The 14,029-nt window shown below is 40.2% G+C and overlaps 1 protein-coding gene across 2 annotated transcripts in view; it reads left to right on the forward strand.

Annotated features, from left to right (window-relative positions):
* KLHL32 (kelch like family member 32) overlaps window positions 1-14,029 on the forward strand; it is a 202,231-nt gene that overhangs the window by 48,588 nt on the left and 139,614 nt on the right. For both annotated transcript variants that reach the window (XM_032593222.1, XM_032593223.1), the window contains exon 3: window positions 1,543-1,650. In XM_032593222.1, the coding sequence (XP_032449113.1) occupies window positions 1,543-1,650 (108 nt within the window). The remainder of the gene's footprint in view (window positions 1-1,542; window positions 1,651-14,029) is intronic.

Here is a 14,029-nt window from a genome sequence, read left to right on the forward strand (position 1 = left end):
AAATGCAGAGGACTGCCAACCAGGGACACATACCCAAACTTTTGGTGTCCAAAGTTTTTATTGGGGCCCACTCACAGGTTGCCATTGTGATTGACTTTTCATCTCCAGCCTCTCCTAGAGGTCAGACTAATACCTTTAGTCTCCATTTCCTCTGGAGGTCAGAACTGATACAGTGTGGCCCAAACCATCATTGTAAATCCTGGTGTTAGACTGTCATTGGTCAAAGTTCCAACAAACAAAGACACTCCTGTCAAGCAGGATGTTCTAAGGGTCTGGTGATCACCTTCCAGAAGCCAAGGGAAAAGACCAGAGCTTCCTTTGGGTGAGGTTAATTCTTCGCTATATAGATGTATACTTTTCTAAAAAGTGCGTTTCATCATTGGTAACCGAAAAGGGGATATTCTCTTTTTTTTTTTTTTTTTTAAATTTTTTTTTCAACATTTATTCATTTTTGGGACAGAGAGAGACAGAGCATGAACGGGGGAGGGGCAGAGAGAGAGGGAGACACAGAATCGGAAACAGGCTCCAGGCTCTGAGCCATCAGCCCAGAGCCCGACGCGGGGCTCGAACTCGCGCACCGTGAGATCGTGACCTGGCTGAAGTCGGACGCTTAACCGACTGCGCCACCCAGGCGCCCCAAGGGGATATTCTCTTTATACCTGTTAAATCAAACTTGTTACAAGTGTATAAATTACACTTGTGTAAATTATGTATAAACAAAAAAGTGGGTATTTTTTTGTTTTTGTTTTTGGACAGGAAGCAAGCCAGGGCATTTTTTTTTTTTTATTTGGCAAGGTTTCATTTTATTTAATTTTTAAGCTTTCACTTGACATACTGATCATCCTGTAGACCTGATTTTCAGTAAGTTGGCCATTTGGGGAATTGGTTTGGGGGCAAATTGATTTTCAGTAAATAACTTAGTGGTTCTAGAACTCAAGTGAACATCAGACTCACCTGGATGGCCTATCAAAACGCACATCGCTGGGTTCCACTGTGAGTTTCTGTGTCAGTAGGTCTGGGCTGGGGCCCCCGCCATCCATACTCTAAAGTTCCCAGTGATGCTGATGTTGCCAGGCCAGGGGCCACATTTTGAGAACCCTTGGAACAGAGTGTGTGATACATGGCAGGTGAGAGGAATGAGATGTGTCATTAAGTTGAGGTAGAAAATATGCAGACAAGTTAAGAGACAAAGTCGCTGCTTTCCATGTCTTGTTGGCAAGTTGGAAGTGCTCCACATTTCATGGTAGCAGTGAGACCCCAGATCGAGAGACTGAGTTCAGTGAGTGAACCTCAACACAGCCACCCCAGAGAACAACCGTGGGATTAAGTGGGACTCTGTGTGTGAGGTGTGCGATGCCATTTGTGTGTTACTCTGTTTAGACAGAGTGATTTGCAGTGGCTTTTTGTAGACGCATTTCAAAAACCAAAATCAATCTTTAATTTATGGGATGTATTTCTTTCCTAGTCTCTCTAGAACTTTTCTTGTTTCCTTGCTTTTTAAGTTCCATAACTCCCCATCCCTCCCTTTCTCTCCCATCTCAGGCGATGTTCAGTCTCTGTATGGTGGAAAGTGGAGCTGACGAGGTCAGTTTACATGGTGTGACCAGCCTTGGCTTAAAGCAGGCCCTGGAGTTTGCATACACAGGACAGGTATGGTACCACATGTCATTTGAAAGGTTTAACATTTTAACTCCAGCCAACCAGAGGGGATTATCCTTGAAGTATGAGATTTGGGTGTTTTTCTTGTTTTTCATTTTGATGTTTAAAACAAAAGTTTCACGTCTCCTTAATTTTATAACTAAAATGATGGAAAGGTAAGTAAAGCAATTTGATTTTAAATAGGACCCAAGGAGCATAATATTTTAATCTGAGCTCAGTGGCTTGCTGGTGTAATTGTAAAATATCCCAAAGAACTGTCATATGGGAATGAGTTTGCAAAATAACTTGAGTTGTCATTACTGAAGCTCTATTACTTAATCATGACTTTATTGGCTTAAAAAAAATGTAAAGCCCTGAGAAGCCATGTATAACATCTTGGCACCCTGTCCTCCACACATATCTCAGATTCAGGGTCTCAAGTAATAGATTATAATGTGATGGTTTGAAAGCCAAAATTGTTCATCATTAAAATTGTCATAGAGTTTACAGGTATTTCCAGAGAACATCCATTTTCTTTCTTTTAATGAAAGAGTAATGATGAGAACTAATAGAAGGTGAGTCAGTGTGTGACTATCAGAGAAGATCAAAATAAGACTGCATAAAGACCGTATGAATCTAGGTCTGAAGCATCATCGTTCTTTACTAGTTTTATGTTACTGAAACAATTATTAGAACACACAAAAACCTTCCTTTTAAAATTATTTTTAATTGAGATATAACTGACATATAACATTGTATTAGTTTTAGGTATAGAACATAATAGTTTGATACATATCCTACCAAAGTTTAGTTAACATCCCTCACCACACATAGTTACAAATATTTTTTTCTTGTGGTGAGGACTTTTAAAATCTATTCTCTTAGCATCTTTCAAATATACAACAGTATTGTTAACTATGGTCACCATGCTGTATGTTACATCCCCAGGACTTATTTATCTAAACCTAGAAGTTTGTACCTTTGAACCTCTTCACCCATTTTACCCACCTCCAACCCCCCATTTTCATTTGAGAACCACTCAAAATCAATCTACATACTGACTGGATGTTTATCCTCTTTTATAAAGTTGGGTTGTTTAATTCCATTTTATTTAACGTATGTTTAGTATCCTCTATGCTAAAATAAGGAGGCCCACACCCTGGTGAGGAAGAGAGCCATACACGTAATCAGATGTCCTCATTGTGTTGGGAGATATAATAGATATAATAGAATACAGGATGTAGTACAGACAAAAAGGAGGATGTGATTATCTGGAGCCATCAGTACAAACTTTCACAGAGAAGGTGGTATTTGAGTCTTGAAGAATGTTGGGAGTTCACTTTTCTACTAAATTTTCCTCTTTAGAGGCTTATTAAACTGTATGATATTATCCACTTTCTTTTCTAGAGCTAGTAGAGTTTGAGGTATGTTTCATAGAATAATTGAGGCAAAGTCTGGCAGCTGAAATAAAAATAGTGGGTAGAAAGGGAAAAAAATCATCCATCAAGTAGCAGGTGCAAAGGGAAATAGAAAGGAAGTGGATCACAAATTCAGGGTTCAGCCCAGCCAGATTTCATGCCTTAGGAAATTCAGGTGGACAGTTATTGTTCACAGATTTGCCAAAACAGATTCCCAGTGAGCTGAGTAAATAATGTGTTATATGATTTTTGGTTTACAGATGTAAAGACAGATGGCCAGCTCTAAATTGTGTCTTGTGTAGATTTCTCTCTTCACATCTGAGATACAGTCACACCCGCATTTGCCCATCCCTAAAGTACTATTGATAACCCGTAGCTCATACTTTGCTGGTATGCAGTGGGAATGAAATAGTAAATCTTGCGTGGTTTTTTTTATAAAGCTATCAAAGTAAGTAGTTTTTGTACTTAGTTGCATTAATAAAGAAAAAGTTTAAGCTCAGAAGCTATGGGCTGCAAAGCATTTAAATCATTAGTAAAGGGGCACCTGGGTGGCGCAGTCGGTTAAGCGTCCGACTTCAGCCAGGTCACGATCTCGCGGTCCGTGAGTTCGAGCCTCGCGTCAGGCTCTTGGCTGATGGCTCAGAGCCTGGAGCCTGTTTCCGATTCTGTGTCTCCCTCTCTCTCTGCCCCTCCCCCGTTCATGCTCTGTCTCTCTCTGTCCCAAAAATAAATAAACGTTGCAAAAAAAATTAAAAAAAAATCGTTAGTAAACAGAAGGGTACAAAAATTGCTATAAAGGCTGAGTTAAAACATGCATGCAGATATAAGTGGCTGTATTATTGTTTGCTTTTGATTGCCTTGTAGTTTCTTTCACATTATATAGATAGATAGATAGATAGATAGATAGATAGTGCCTGTGGCATAAAGGATTTATGAAACATGAACTTTATGAAGGGGACTGTTTGAAGAGTAAGAAAACTGCTTGGAAAGAAGTTTGCAATCATACTCATCAGTTAGGAGTCATATGCTCATATTCCACTTTTATGAGGAGAAAGGAAAGCCAATAACTGCTTAAAAAAAAAAAGCAAGCCCTAGGGCCAGACCCAGAGTTGCATTTATTCTGCCCAGTGACCTGTTTCTGATGTGTCCACCCACAGAGCGGCAGCCAGCCTGCAGCATATAGCAGTAACTCATCTGTTCAGATTGTGTGCTGAGGGACAGGAAGTGGGCTGGCATTTCATGGAGCATCTTCTGCAAGAGCAAGGGCACTACCCTAGGCACTTTATTCTCCCAGTGAATACAGACTCAGTGAGTCAAGTCAATCTTCTTAATTTCAAATCCATTGTTCTTTCTTAATGTCCTAGGTCACTGAGGAAAGGTTAAGTCATATTTGTTCCACTTTGTTGAAGGAGGCAGGGAAGCATTTGGACATTTTAGAGAGTGACCTGCTCTCATCCTGGGGGCCTTTGCAACACTCAGTTCATGAGGGCTCCAAGTTGCTGCACTGGTAATATGATTACTCTTTGCTGTACAGTGGACATTGATATAGTCTTTCTTGGACAACATCCATGGTACTTTGTTTTCTTAAACACCAAAAATGACTTTATAATAAGTCTGTTTTCCCTTTAAGATGTGGAGAGAGATAATGGCAGAACGTGAAATTGCAGTATGCTTGGGAAATGAAAGCTGCTTTCTCTTACTATGGAATCAAAGTTAACATTAAGCAAAGAGTTTGGCATATGGAAGTAGGAGTAAAAGCATAGTTCTTCCGCTTCTTGGTTTTTTTTACTATTGTGGATATTTGCTAATCTATTGTCTTTTATTTTTTTTTTAATTTTTTTTCAACGTTTATTTATTTTTGGGACAGAGAGAGACAGAGCATGAACGGGGGAGGGGCAGAGAGAGAGGGAGACACAGAATCGGAAACAGGCTCCAGGCTCTGAGCCATCAGCCCAGAGCCTGACGCGGGGCTTGAACTCACGGACCGCGATCGTGACCTGGCTGAAGTCGGACGCTTAACCGACTGCGCCACCCAGGCGCCCCTAATCTGTTGTCTTTTAGTCATCATATAGATTTGTAAAAATGAGGGTTAACATTGAACTTCTCTACCGATAGCTGTTTTTACTGGCAGTTGATTATACCTTTAGTCAGTGGTAGTAGGCATAGTATAAAATATAAGTATTTTAAGTGTCTGAAAATTGTTGCTGTCTTGGGAGGTACATTGGAAGTAGAGTGGGTGTGATGAATGAATGCCGCCACGTGTGACAAGACGTGTGCATGTTCCTCCTACATACTGCTCTAAAGCATAGCCTTCTCAAACTTGGTCACAGATTTCATCCAGAAATTTTAAAGAAAGGGCAAACTTTTCCCCTAATGCTAATACATCCTCTGAAAATGCATGCACTTTCTTATTAAGAAGCCTTACATAGGGCTGAGCAAGCACACATTCTGCCTTCCCACTGATGAGAGACGCACGCCCTTCTTGGGGCACAGCTTGTGCAGAGGCTGGGATGCATCGCAACCCTTGTGGGTGTCTGCACAGCTATATAGAGCAGAAACAGCCATGAGGGGCAAAGGAGCCAGGCTGCTCTCTAGGTCCTGTTCTGGGCTGGCACTGGGAGTGAGGTCAGAAGCAAATGGTGTGATGTAAACTGTCACTGGGCAGATCTGCCTTAGCGGGGAAAGGACAAAGTAAACCTAAGAAAACGCAAAGTCTCACTTAATTTGGTGGGAGAGACTACCCGTTACCTTGGCCTCCCTTAGTCTGCTCACTTTCCAACTCTGGCCAGGAATTCATTTGTGTTTCAGATCAGGAAAGAAGAAGGGGAGGAAGAAGAGACAAAAAGGGATTCTGATGAGGACGTTGCCTGGGAGGAGGATTCCCAGTCCTAAGTAGACAAGAGGTCAGCCACTCAAGAGTCAGCAGGTGTTGCTAAGAAAGCCCAGAAGATAGTGAGGAGCAGTTAACACCAAGACCGTTCTGTAAAGAGAAGAGCCCTGCTTCTGGAAGGACTTTCAACCTCAAAGGTCCTAGAATAGGCCCCTAGGAATTTGAGTAACTAAGGACAAAATAGGAAGCAAATAGTGCTGAGAACCACAGTGAAGTTCACTGTGGCACACTCTGGCTCTGGTGGTGTTAAGGAAGAGAGGCTGTATGCCAAGTACTGTGCTAAATACCTTCCTTAGATTGGACCAAGGGGTTAAGCCTAATTAGCTTCCTCTGACTCTTGTTCTGTTCCTTGTAGCTTTGAGAGAGAAACTATGTATCCAATGATAGTGGCATTTGTAGTTTCCTTTAAAATTCCCCACCTCCAGGTACTCCCAGCTTTGTCAGCCATGAACCAGCCATGTCATATCTGGGCATCTGAAGAGAAAGGACTCTTTGCTTTCCATATGCCCTTGCTTTTCTCTTTATCATTTGGTAACTCCAGCCTTGGCTCTTCATCACATGGAAGAACCCATGTCCTTGGGACTCCCATCCTAATTACCTTCCTCTTATCCAGAGAATGCTTTAGTACAATCTTCACAAGGAGATTTTGTGTAACCATTAATATTAATATTTTAAAGTCTTTGGAAATATAGTAAAGTATGATACTCTATTAAGTGAAAAAAAAAACGTTTTAGCCATAATTGTGGTTATGTAAAAATATTCATGCACCAGAAATTGTAAACTCAAGGAAACTATCCCTTAATATTCATGCTCTGTGCAGCAAGGTTTTTCTTCCTGATTCTGATTTGATTCCTTAATAGGTTCACATTATTATTTTTTTTTTACGTGGCACTGATATGGCATACACTGTAGCATTCCATTTTGGTGATCATCAAAACTGTATTTATTCTCCACAGCCGAATATTTTCCTCTGTAGACCTGAGCCCTCAGACCCAGCAGCAAACTGACAGGAGTCTTAATTGGAACTGCTTCTCATGGACCATCCCTTCAGGGATAGATGTGTCACTTTCCATGCAAAAAGTCCCCATAAGATTTGCTTATAAACATAACCTGGTTGAACTAAATGGTAGCACATGAACAAATCTGGGAGAAGTTTTTCTTAAATGCATCACTGGGGAGCCATGTTCAAGGCTATTCAATGATTTAAATATTTTAGCTGTAGAATCCTTTCTTCGCCTAGCAGTATCTACAGAAACCTGGCAAGCAAAAAGCCCCTAGGGCCCTTGTACCATGCCCCAGGCTTTGGAGGCCACAGTCCTAAATCCACATTCTGAGGAAGAATATTTTGAATTGTGCAGAAAGTAATCCTTTTCTCCTTCCCTTAATTCCTGTCAGAGCTGTGCCAGAGTCCACACTGGAAGGTTTGAGAGTGAAATGAAGGAAGTTTGAATGTCATCAGTGATTTTTGCTTCCTTGGATCCTTTGAAATTCTGCATTATTTGCCTTTGGAGAGATTTTCTGTTTTATCAGTGGGTCATTGAAACACACACACAAGCAGGTGTGTCCCCTTTCCGGCTTACTGTTTCAGGGTGAAGATGTTACCTGTTCCTGTTCATGGTTTCACAGGAAGCAATCAACTGACTTGACAGACAAGAACCATATGCCAAATGGAATTTTCATGGCTTCCTAAGTTGTTAAGTAAAACAATAAACCTTGACATGTTTTGGTGGTCAAAAGTGGTAAGGACAGGTTGGGGACCTAATCTTCTCTTGTGAAAAAAATGAAAAGTGAGATTTCAAAAGTCTGGGTCCTGACTGACCCCCAGAAGCTTACTTTTCTCAGCTGAGAACCAAGAACCCAAGCACTCCCTGGCCTGGAAGCCCATCTGTTCTTTAAAGGGAACAGTTGATTCACACAAAGTGAAGTCATGGGAGGACCTCCTCCATGTAGAGCAGGACCAGTTCTAATTAACAGTCTCTACTTCATGCCAGCCTGTTCTCCCGTATTTGTGCCGTCTGGTCAGAATGTACTCAGGTGTAGTTTATACTGCAGGAATTATAAAGCCATTTGCTCAGCATATCCACATCTAAAATATCTCTGTGTAATGAAGTATAATTGCGACACACTTCTGAGATCTGCTTTCATTTGGTAATAAAACTGATACTTTGATTTTTTTTTTTTTTAAGTTTCCTGACTCTTCCTTAATAATTTGCAAGTTTGGGTTTCCGAGGTGTCCCATAATCACTCTGCAAAAACAGAATGGCTCCCTAACCAATGCAAAATTTGATTCAGATGTTAAGACTGGTAATGCCACACACGTGCCAAGAGGATATAAAAAGGTTTATTACTCACATAATGAGGCTTTCTGGGGAGAGCAGGGTGGCTCTTAAGCAGGCCCAAAGATGGCTTCAGAGGGCGTGTAGGGGGTGATTGGCCTTGACTTTTGTTGTGGTTAGGGGTTGGGGCTGGAGGATTCTCCACTCAGGCAGGAGCTCATGTGGTTTGAACTCCTACCAGCACCAAGGAAGAGAGCACTCAATCTTTCCTGAACTTTTCCCCAGATGCGGGGCAAACAGGAAAGAGAGAGGGCTGGGGCTTGAAAGCTGTCAGTAGGCAAACATCAGAAATGGAGTCAGACCTCAGTTACATTAGTCTAGCATTCTTCTTGAGTGAGAGTCACATTTTATTTTTTAAAAATTTTAAAGTGTTTGTTTACTTATTTTTGAGAGAGAGGGAGCATGAGCAGGGGAGGGTCAGAGAGTGTGAGAGAGAATCCCAAGCAGGCTCTGCGCTGTCAGCTCAGAGCCCCGAGCAGGGCTCGAACCCAAGAATAGTGAGATCATGACCTTAGCAGAAAGCAAGGGTTGGACGCTTAAGTGAGCCATCCAGGCACCCTGAGAGTCCCATTTTAGGCATAGATATTTTCCTTTGAGACATTATGAAATTCAGTCACTTAGGAAAACAAAATGTGTTTAAACAATATGCCAATAGTGTATTTGATCTTTCTTGGCATTAATTCCATGCTGAGGAACCCATTTGTGGGCCACAGTGCTTGAACTTGTGTAGAGAACGTGCATAGTGAGAACATGATTAGGGTCTCTGGATATCTGAGATAGCATTAGATGACAAGGATGAGTGTGGCCCCTTTGTGTTTTAATCTTCTCTGTATTATATACTCAATTCAAATGAGCTGGATTTGTTGCCTCTCTTTACTCTCCTTCCAACTCTACCTCCCACCCTCCCTCTACTGCCAGTATAAGGAATGGAAAGAGAAGTATTTCCTGTATGCTCTTGATAATGACTCTGTTGTCATAAGTGGGGCAATAAACAGTCAGTCCTTTTCTAGCCAATGTCCTCTAGAGTAGAATCGGCTAATATCCAGCAACTTAAAATAGTAGGTCAACCCACTTAGTTAATTCAGGGTAGATTTTGCACTTCTATGCACTTGTTTCTTTTGGATGTTTTGGCATCCAAATCGTAGCCAAACATTTTACATTTTACGGTGTTCATCTCAAATTTTTCCTTTGCTGTGGTGGATGAGCAGTAACTCTTGTTTTAGAATATTTCTAAGCAGAAATCAAAGCAGAATTTCTAAACAGTGTTCTTTCTTGATCATTGGAATTTGTGAACACTCTGAATCCTCCCCTAAGGAAATCCTACCCTTCCTTTAGGTGCTCCATCAAGTCAGCTGTGAGTGGAGGGAGGTTAACAGTTTATTTCATGGAGGAACTTGATTAGCTTATTAATTTTCATAAGAAGATGTCAGCCTATTGATGACTTTTTAAAGTACATCAGCTTTTCCCCTGATTCGGCAAAAGAGCATAATTACACTCCAGCCTCAGCCTGTTTTCTGGGACAACTCTTACTAAAGGTTCATTTGGGAGAAATTATATTCATAATGGGTTTCCAGAAGATACACAGTCTGTCTATCAGGCTTGGTGATTCTCAACCTCATCTGTCAGGCCTTAATATAAAAAGACAGCATTGAATGTCTTAGGTTATCCTGAAATGAAATTCTTAGACAGTATAACTTACCCACATAAATTACTCTAGATATCAATAAGAAATCTTAACCATCTATGAAGAATAAATAGAAAGTATAACAACAATAATATGTTCAGTATATATATGCTGGGGCAGAACTCTTTCAGAAAATATAATGAAATGATTTTCTAAAGTAGTAAAATTACATACAAAACAAAACAGGAGACTTTTCTTGGCTTTTATTGTGGTAGCACTCCTGGAAAATTCAGTTTATCTTGATACCAAACAAAAAACAAATTGTGCTTATATGTAAAACAGAGCTAGATTCTGGGCTCAGACTTTTATAAATAAATTTTTCACTTCTGTGCACGTCCAGCAGGCCATTCAGATGTGCAGGACATAGGGCATTTCTGTGGTTGGTGACTGCCCTGTACATTGCATGACATCTAGCATCCTTGGCCACCACCCAGTAAATGCCAACAATGTCCCTTCTACTGGGACAACCAAAAATACCTGCACAAATTTCTCTGCTGTTCCCTAGAAGGTTAAGAACCACTGATCAGCTGTTCTAAATTTTATACCTGGATCAAGGTAGGTAATCAGAAAACTGAATGTCTGAGTTTTAAAGAATCTCTTCATTAACTTTTACTTTTTATGCAAAATACATTTAAAAAATTTTTTTAAATGTTTATTCATTTTTGGTAGACAGAGTGTGAGCAGGGGAGGGGCAGAGAGAGAGGGAGACACAGAATCTGAAGCAGGCTCCAGGCTCTGAGCTGTCAGCACAGAGCCTGATGCAGGGCTCGAACCCACAGAACCATGAGATCGTGACCTGAGCTGAAGTTGGACGCTTAACTGACTGAGCCACCCAGATGCCACAAGATAAAATATATTTTTGATGATATTAACAGTAGCACCAGGTAAGTCATCTAATGACACTCTTAATGTCTGCAGGAAAATTTCCATTAGATCTCAGGGCCTGGAGAAGCTAGCATTCACTTTAGTATTTGTATCTTTTTATCTCATATTAGGTTACATTTCTTTTTTAGTTTGATGCTAGAAAGCTTAGAGCCATGTTTGTGACCTACTTTCAATAGTTATAAGGGTATAAAAACACATGTATGTATACCCCTCCTTTCCTGATCTCATATTACTTTTTGTTTCCTATTTTCTCTTAGGTTGAGTGGCTTATGTTCCTAATTTTTAAATACTTGTATTGATGCCTCAGATCCTATTTATAAATAAATAAATAGGGTAAGTAAAGAGATTGGGAACCTCCGAAGTCTTTGAAATCCCGGAGGTACTCTAATGTTATTTGTGGGCACGAATAAAGTGGTAATACACCCTATTAGTCCTGCCTTTGAAAATGAAGTGTCTGCAAATTCCCAAGTTGTTCCATAAATAAACCATTCCACTTGCTTTCTAAAGTTTTTTCCATCCTTGTTTTCAGCACTAAAAATAGGGCATATCGTTTTTCATCTTTGAAAATAAAAAAAAAAAAAACAAAACCACCCAAGGGGTGCCTGGGTGGCTCAGTCAGTTAAGCATCTAGCTTCAGCTTAGGTCATAATCTCACTGTTCATGAATTCCAGCCCCTTGTCAGGGTCCCTGTCTGCACAGCGCATGCTTGGGATTCTCTGCCCCCCCTCCCTCGCCCCTCCCTTTCTCTCACTCTGCTTCTCTCTCTCTCTCTCAAAATAAACATTTTAATTTTTTTTAATGTTTATTTAGTATTGAGAGACAGAGAGAGACAGAGCATGAGTATGGGAGGGGCAGAGAGAGGAGGAGACATGGAATCTGAGGCTCCAGGCTCCAAGCTGTCAGCACAGAGCCCGATGTGGGGCTCAAACTCACAAACTGCGAGATCATGACCTGAGCCTAAGTCGGACGCTTAACCGACTGAGCCACCCAGGCACCCCATAAAATAAACATTTTTTAAAAAATCACCCAAAATGTTTACATGAACCTAAATAGGAATAAAAATGAAAAATAGTATTCACTAAATAGGAATAAAAATGAAAAATAATATTCATCCAAATTCTGTTCACCCAAAGTCTAACTTATTTACACATTATATGTTGTTTCCCTGGTTTATTTTTCTTTTTCTGGCCTTTACCCATATGCCTAAGTAGTTTTATATAGATTTTTGTGACTATAATTTACTTAATTTCTTCTCTGGAATTAGATAAAAGTACATTACTCCACGGTACATAAATTCAGTTTCTATCCTGGAGTTAGATAAAAGTACATTTATCCATAAATGCTGCCTTATTGTAATCTAGTTTTTTCATTCATTTGGATTATTTTAAATAAATTCACAGACCTAGACTTACTTGGTCAAAAGGAGAAAAGTATTTTTTGTGAGAACTGCCTTCTGAAGGAGTTTTGCAATGGCTGCTGTTGGACAAAAGTTCTAAACTTTTCCCCTTAAAATAGAATACGTGAGCCCTCTGCTGGAAGCATTTAGTATTTGTATCCAGTAGTACCATGTTGAAGTTTTACAATTCCAAATGTAGGATGTTTAAAAAGAAAACAACCTGGTAGCAAAAATATATAGTCTCTGTGGTTGATTTCAAGATAAAAAACAACTGGCCAACCAGAAGCTTTGAGAAGATTTATATTACGAGTACGTTTTCCATTTGAATAGAATAATGACGCAGACATTCAAATGAAGGACTAATCTGAACACACTGAATGTCCTAAGTTAACTTGTGAGTATTTTATTTCTTTTGCACACTTCATAAAAAGCATCCATTTATAGTTTATTTTCAAATTGAGAGCCACTAACTCATCAAATACTTAATGAGCACCTACTTTGTGTTAAGAACTTACTAGATGCTAGGGATGCACTGAAGAAAAAAAAATACATGCTGAATGCTTTCTCAGAGTGGATTGAATAGTGGTTAGAAATGCCACATCAGCACACCATTGCATTATTGGAAATGGATTACTAGGGGCCTAAAGTATTTGGAACATAGTGAAGTGCCTGGGGATGTTTGATGCTCCAAAAGTTATAATAGGAGAATGAATAATTGAGCCTTCATAGAGTACTACCTGAAAAATAACAGGCTAATTTGCATTTTGCTTTGCGGGGAGAAAAATAATACCTATATGATCTATGGTAATTGAATAGATACAGCTTTTGAAAAATCGATCATAGCCTTGCATGAATCTGTCAGGGTAGAAACAGTTTGGCACAGCCCAAAGAATATAGCCACTGACCTTAGGGGGAACCAAGCCTGATTCCAGTCTGTGGCAACTTTGGAGAATTATCTGGTGCATCCTACTGTAAGTATCCGCTCTGTAGTTGCTAGGGAAAGTTACCATTTTCACTTCAAATCCACGATTCCAAATCTTGGACGGAAACTCATCTTTGCCAGACAGTGCTAATTGGTTTCCAAGTTAATTTGCTTTCCTCTTCTTCCTGGTGCTTTTCTCATTTCTTCTCTCTTCTCAAACCCTGCCCACCCCTCACCCCATTACCCTACTTCCAGTATACCGAGCACAAGGAAAACTCACCTTCCTTTGTGAAGATAGGTGCAGACAGGAAGATCGGCATCTTTTCACCATCAAATCCCCAGTCCCCTGTTCCTGTGCACTTGTTCTGTGTATTTCTGTCTTTCATGGTGGAAGAGGTATCCTTGCTCTGTCAAAAATTAATCTATCCACATAAGCTCTGGATCATACTCCCTCTGTTCCTCTCAGGCTTCACTCCCGAGAGTGTCTGTCTCTTCTGTCGTCACTTTCTCCTTCTCCGTTGGAACATCTCCACAAGCGTATAAACATGCTCTATTGCTCATGTTTCAAATTCTGTTTCTTGTTCATATATTCCCCTTCAGCTACTACTTGTTTCTCTACTTGCCTTCACAGAAGAACTTATGAAAAATGTTGTATGCACTTACATTTACTCATTTTCACTCATTTTTTCACTCATCAAGTCTGGAGACTTCCATCATTCCACTGAAATTGCTTTTGACAGTCACAGGTATTGCCAAGCCAATTACATAATGTCACCATGTCATCTCAGCTTCATTCAGTGCAGTCAACCTGCCTCTCCATTGAAGGCTTTTCTCTCTTGGCTTTTGTGACACCACATTCT

The sequence above is a fragment of the Lynx canadensis genome, chromosome B2 (genome assembly GCF_007474595.2).
Source record: "Lynx canadensis isolate LIC74 chromosome B2, mLynCan4.pri.v2, whole genome shotgun sequence".
In the NCBI taxonomy this organism is placed as follows: Eukaryota; Metazoa; Chordata; class Mammalia; order Carnivora; family Felidae; genus Lynx; species Lynx canadensis.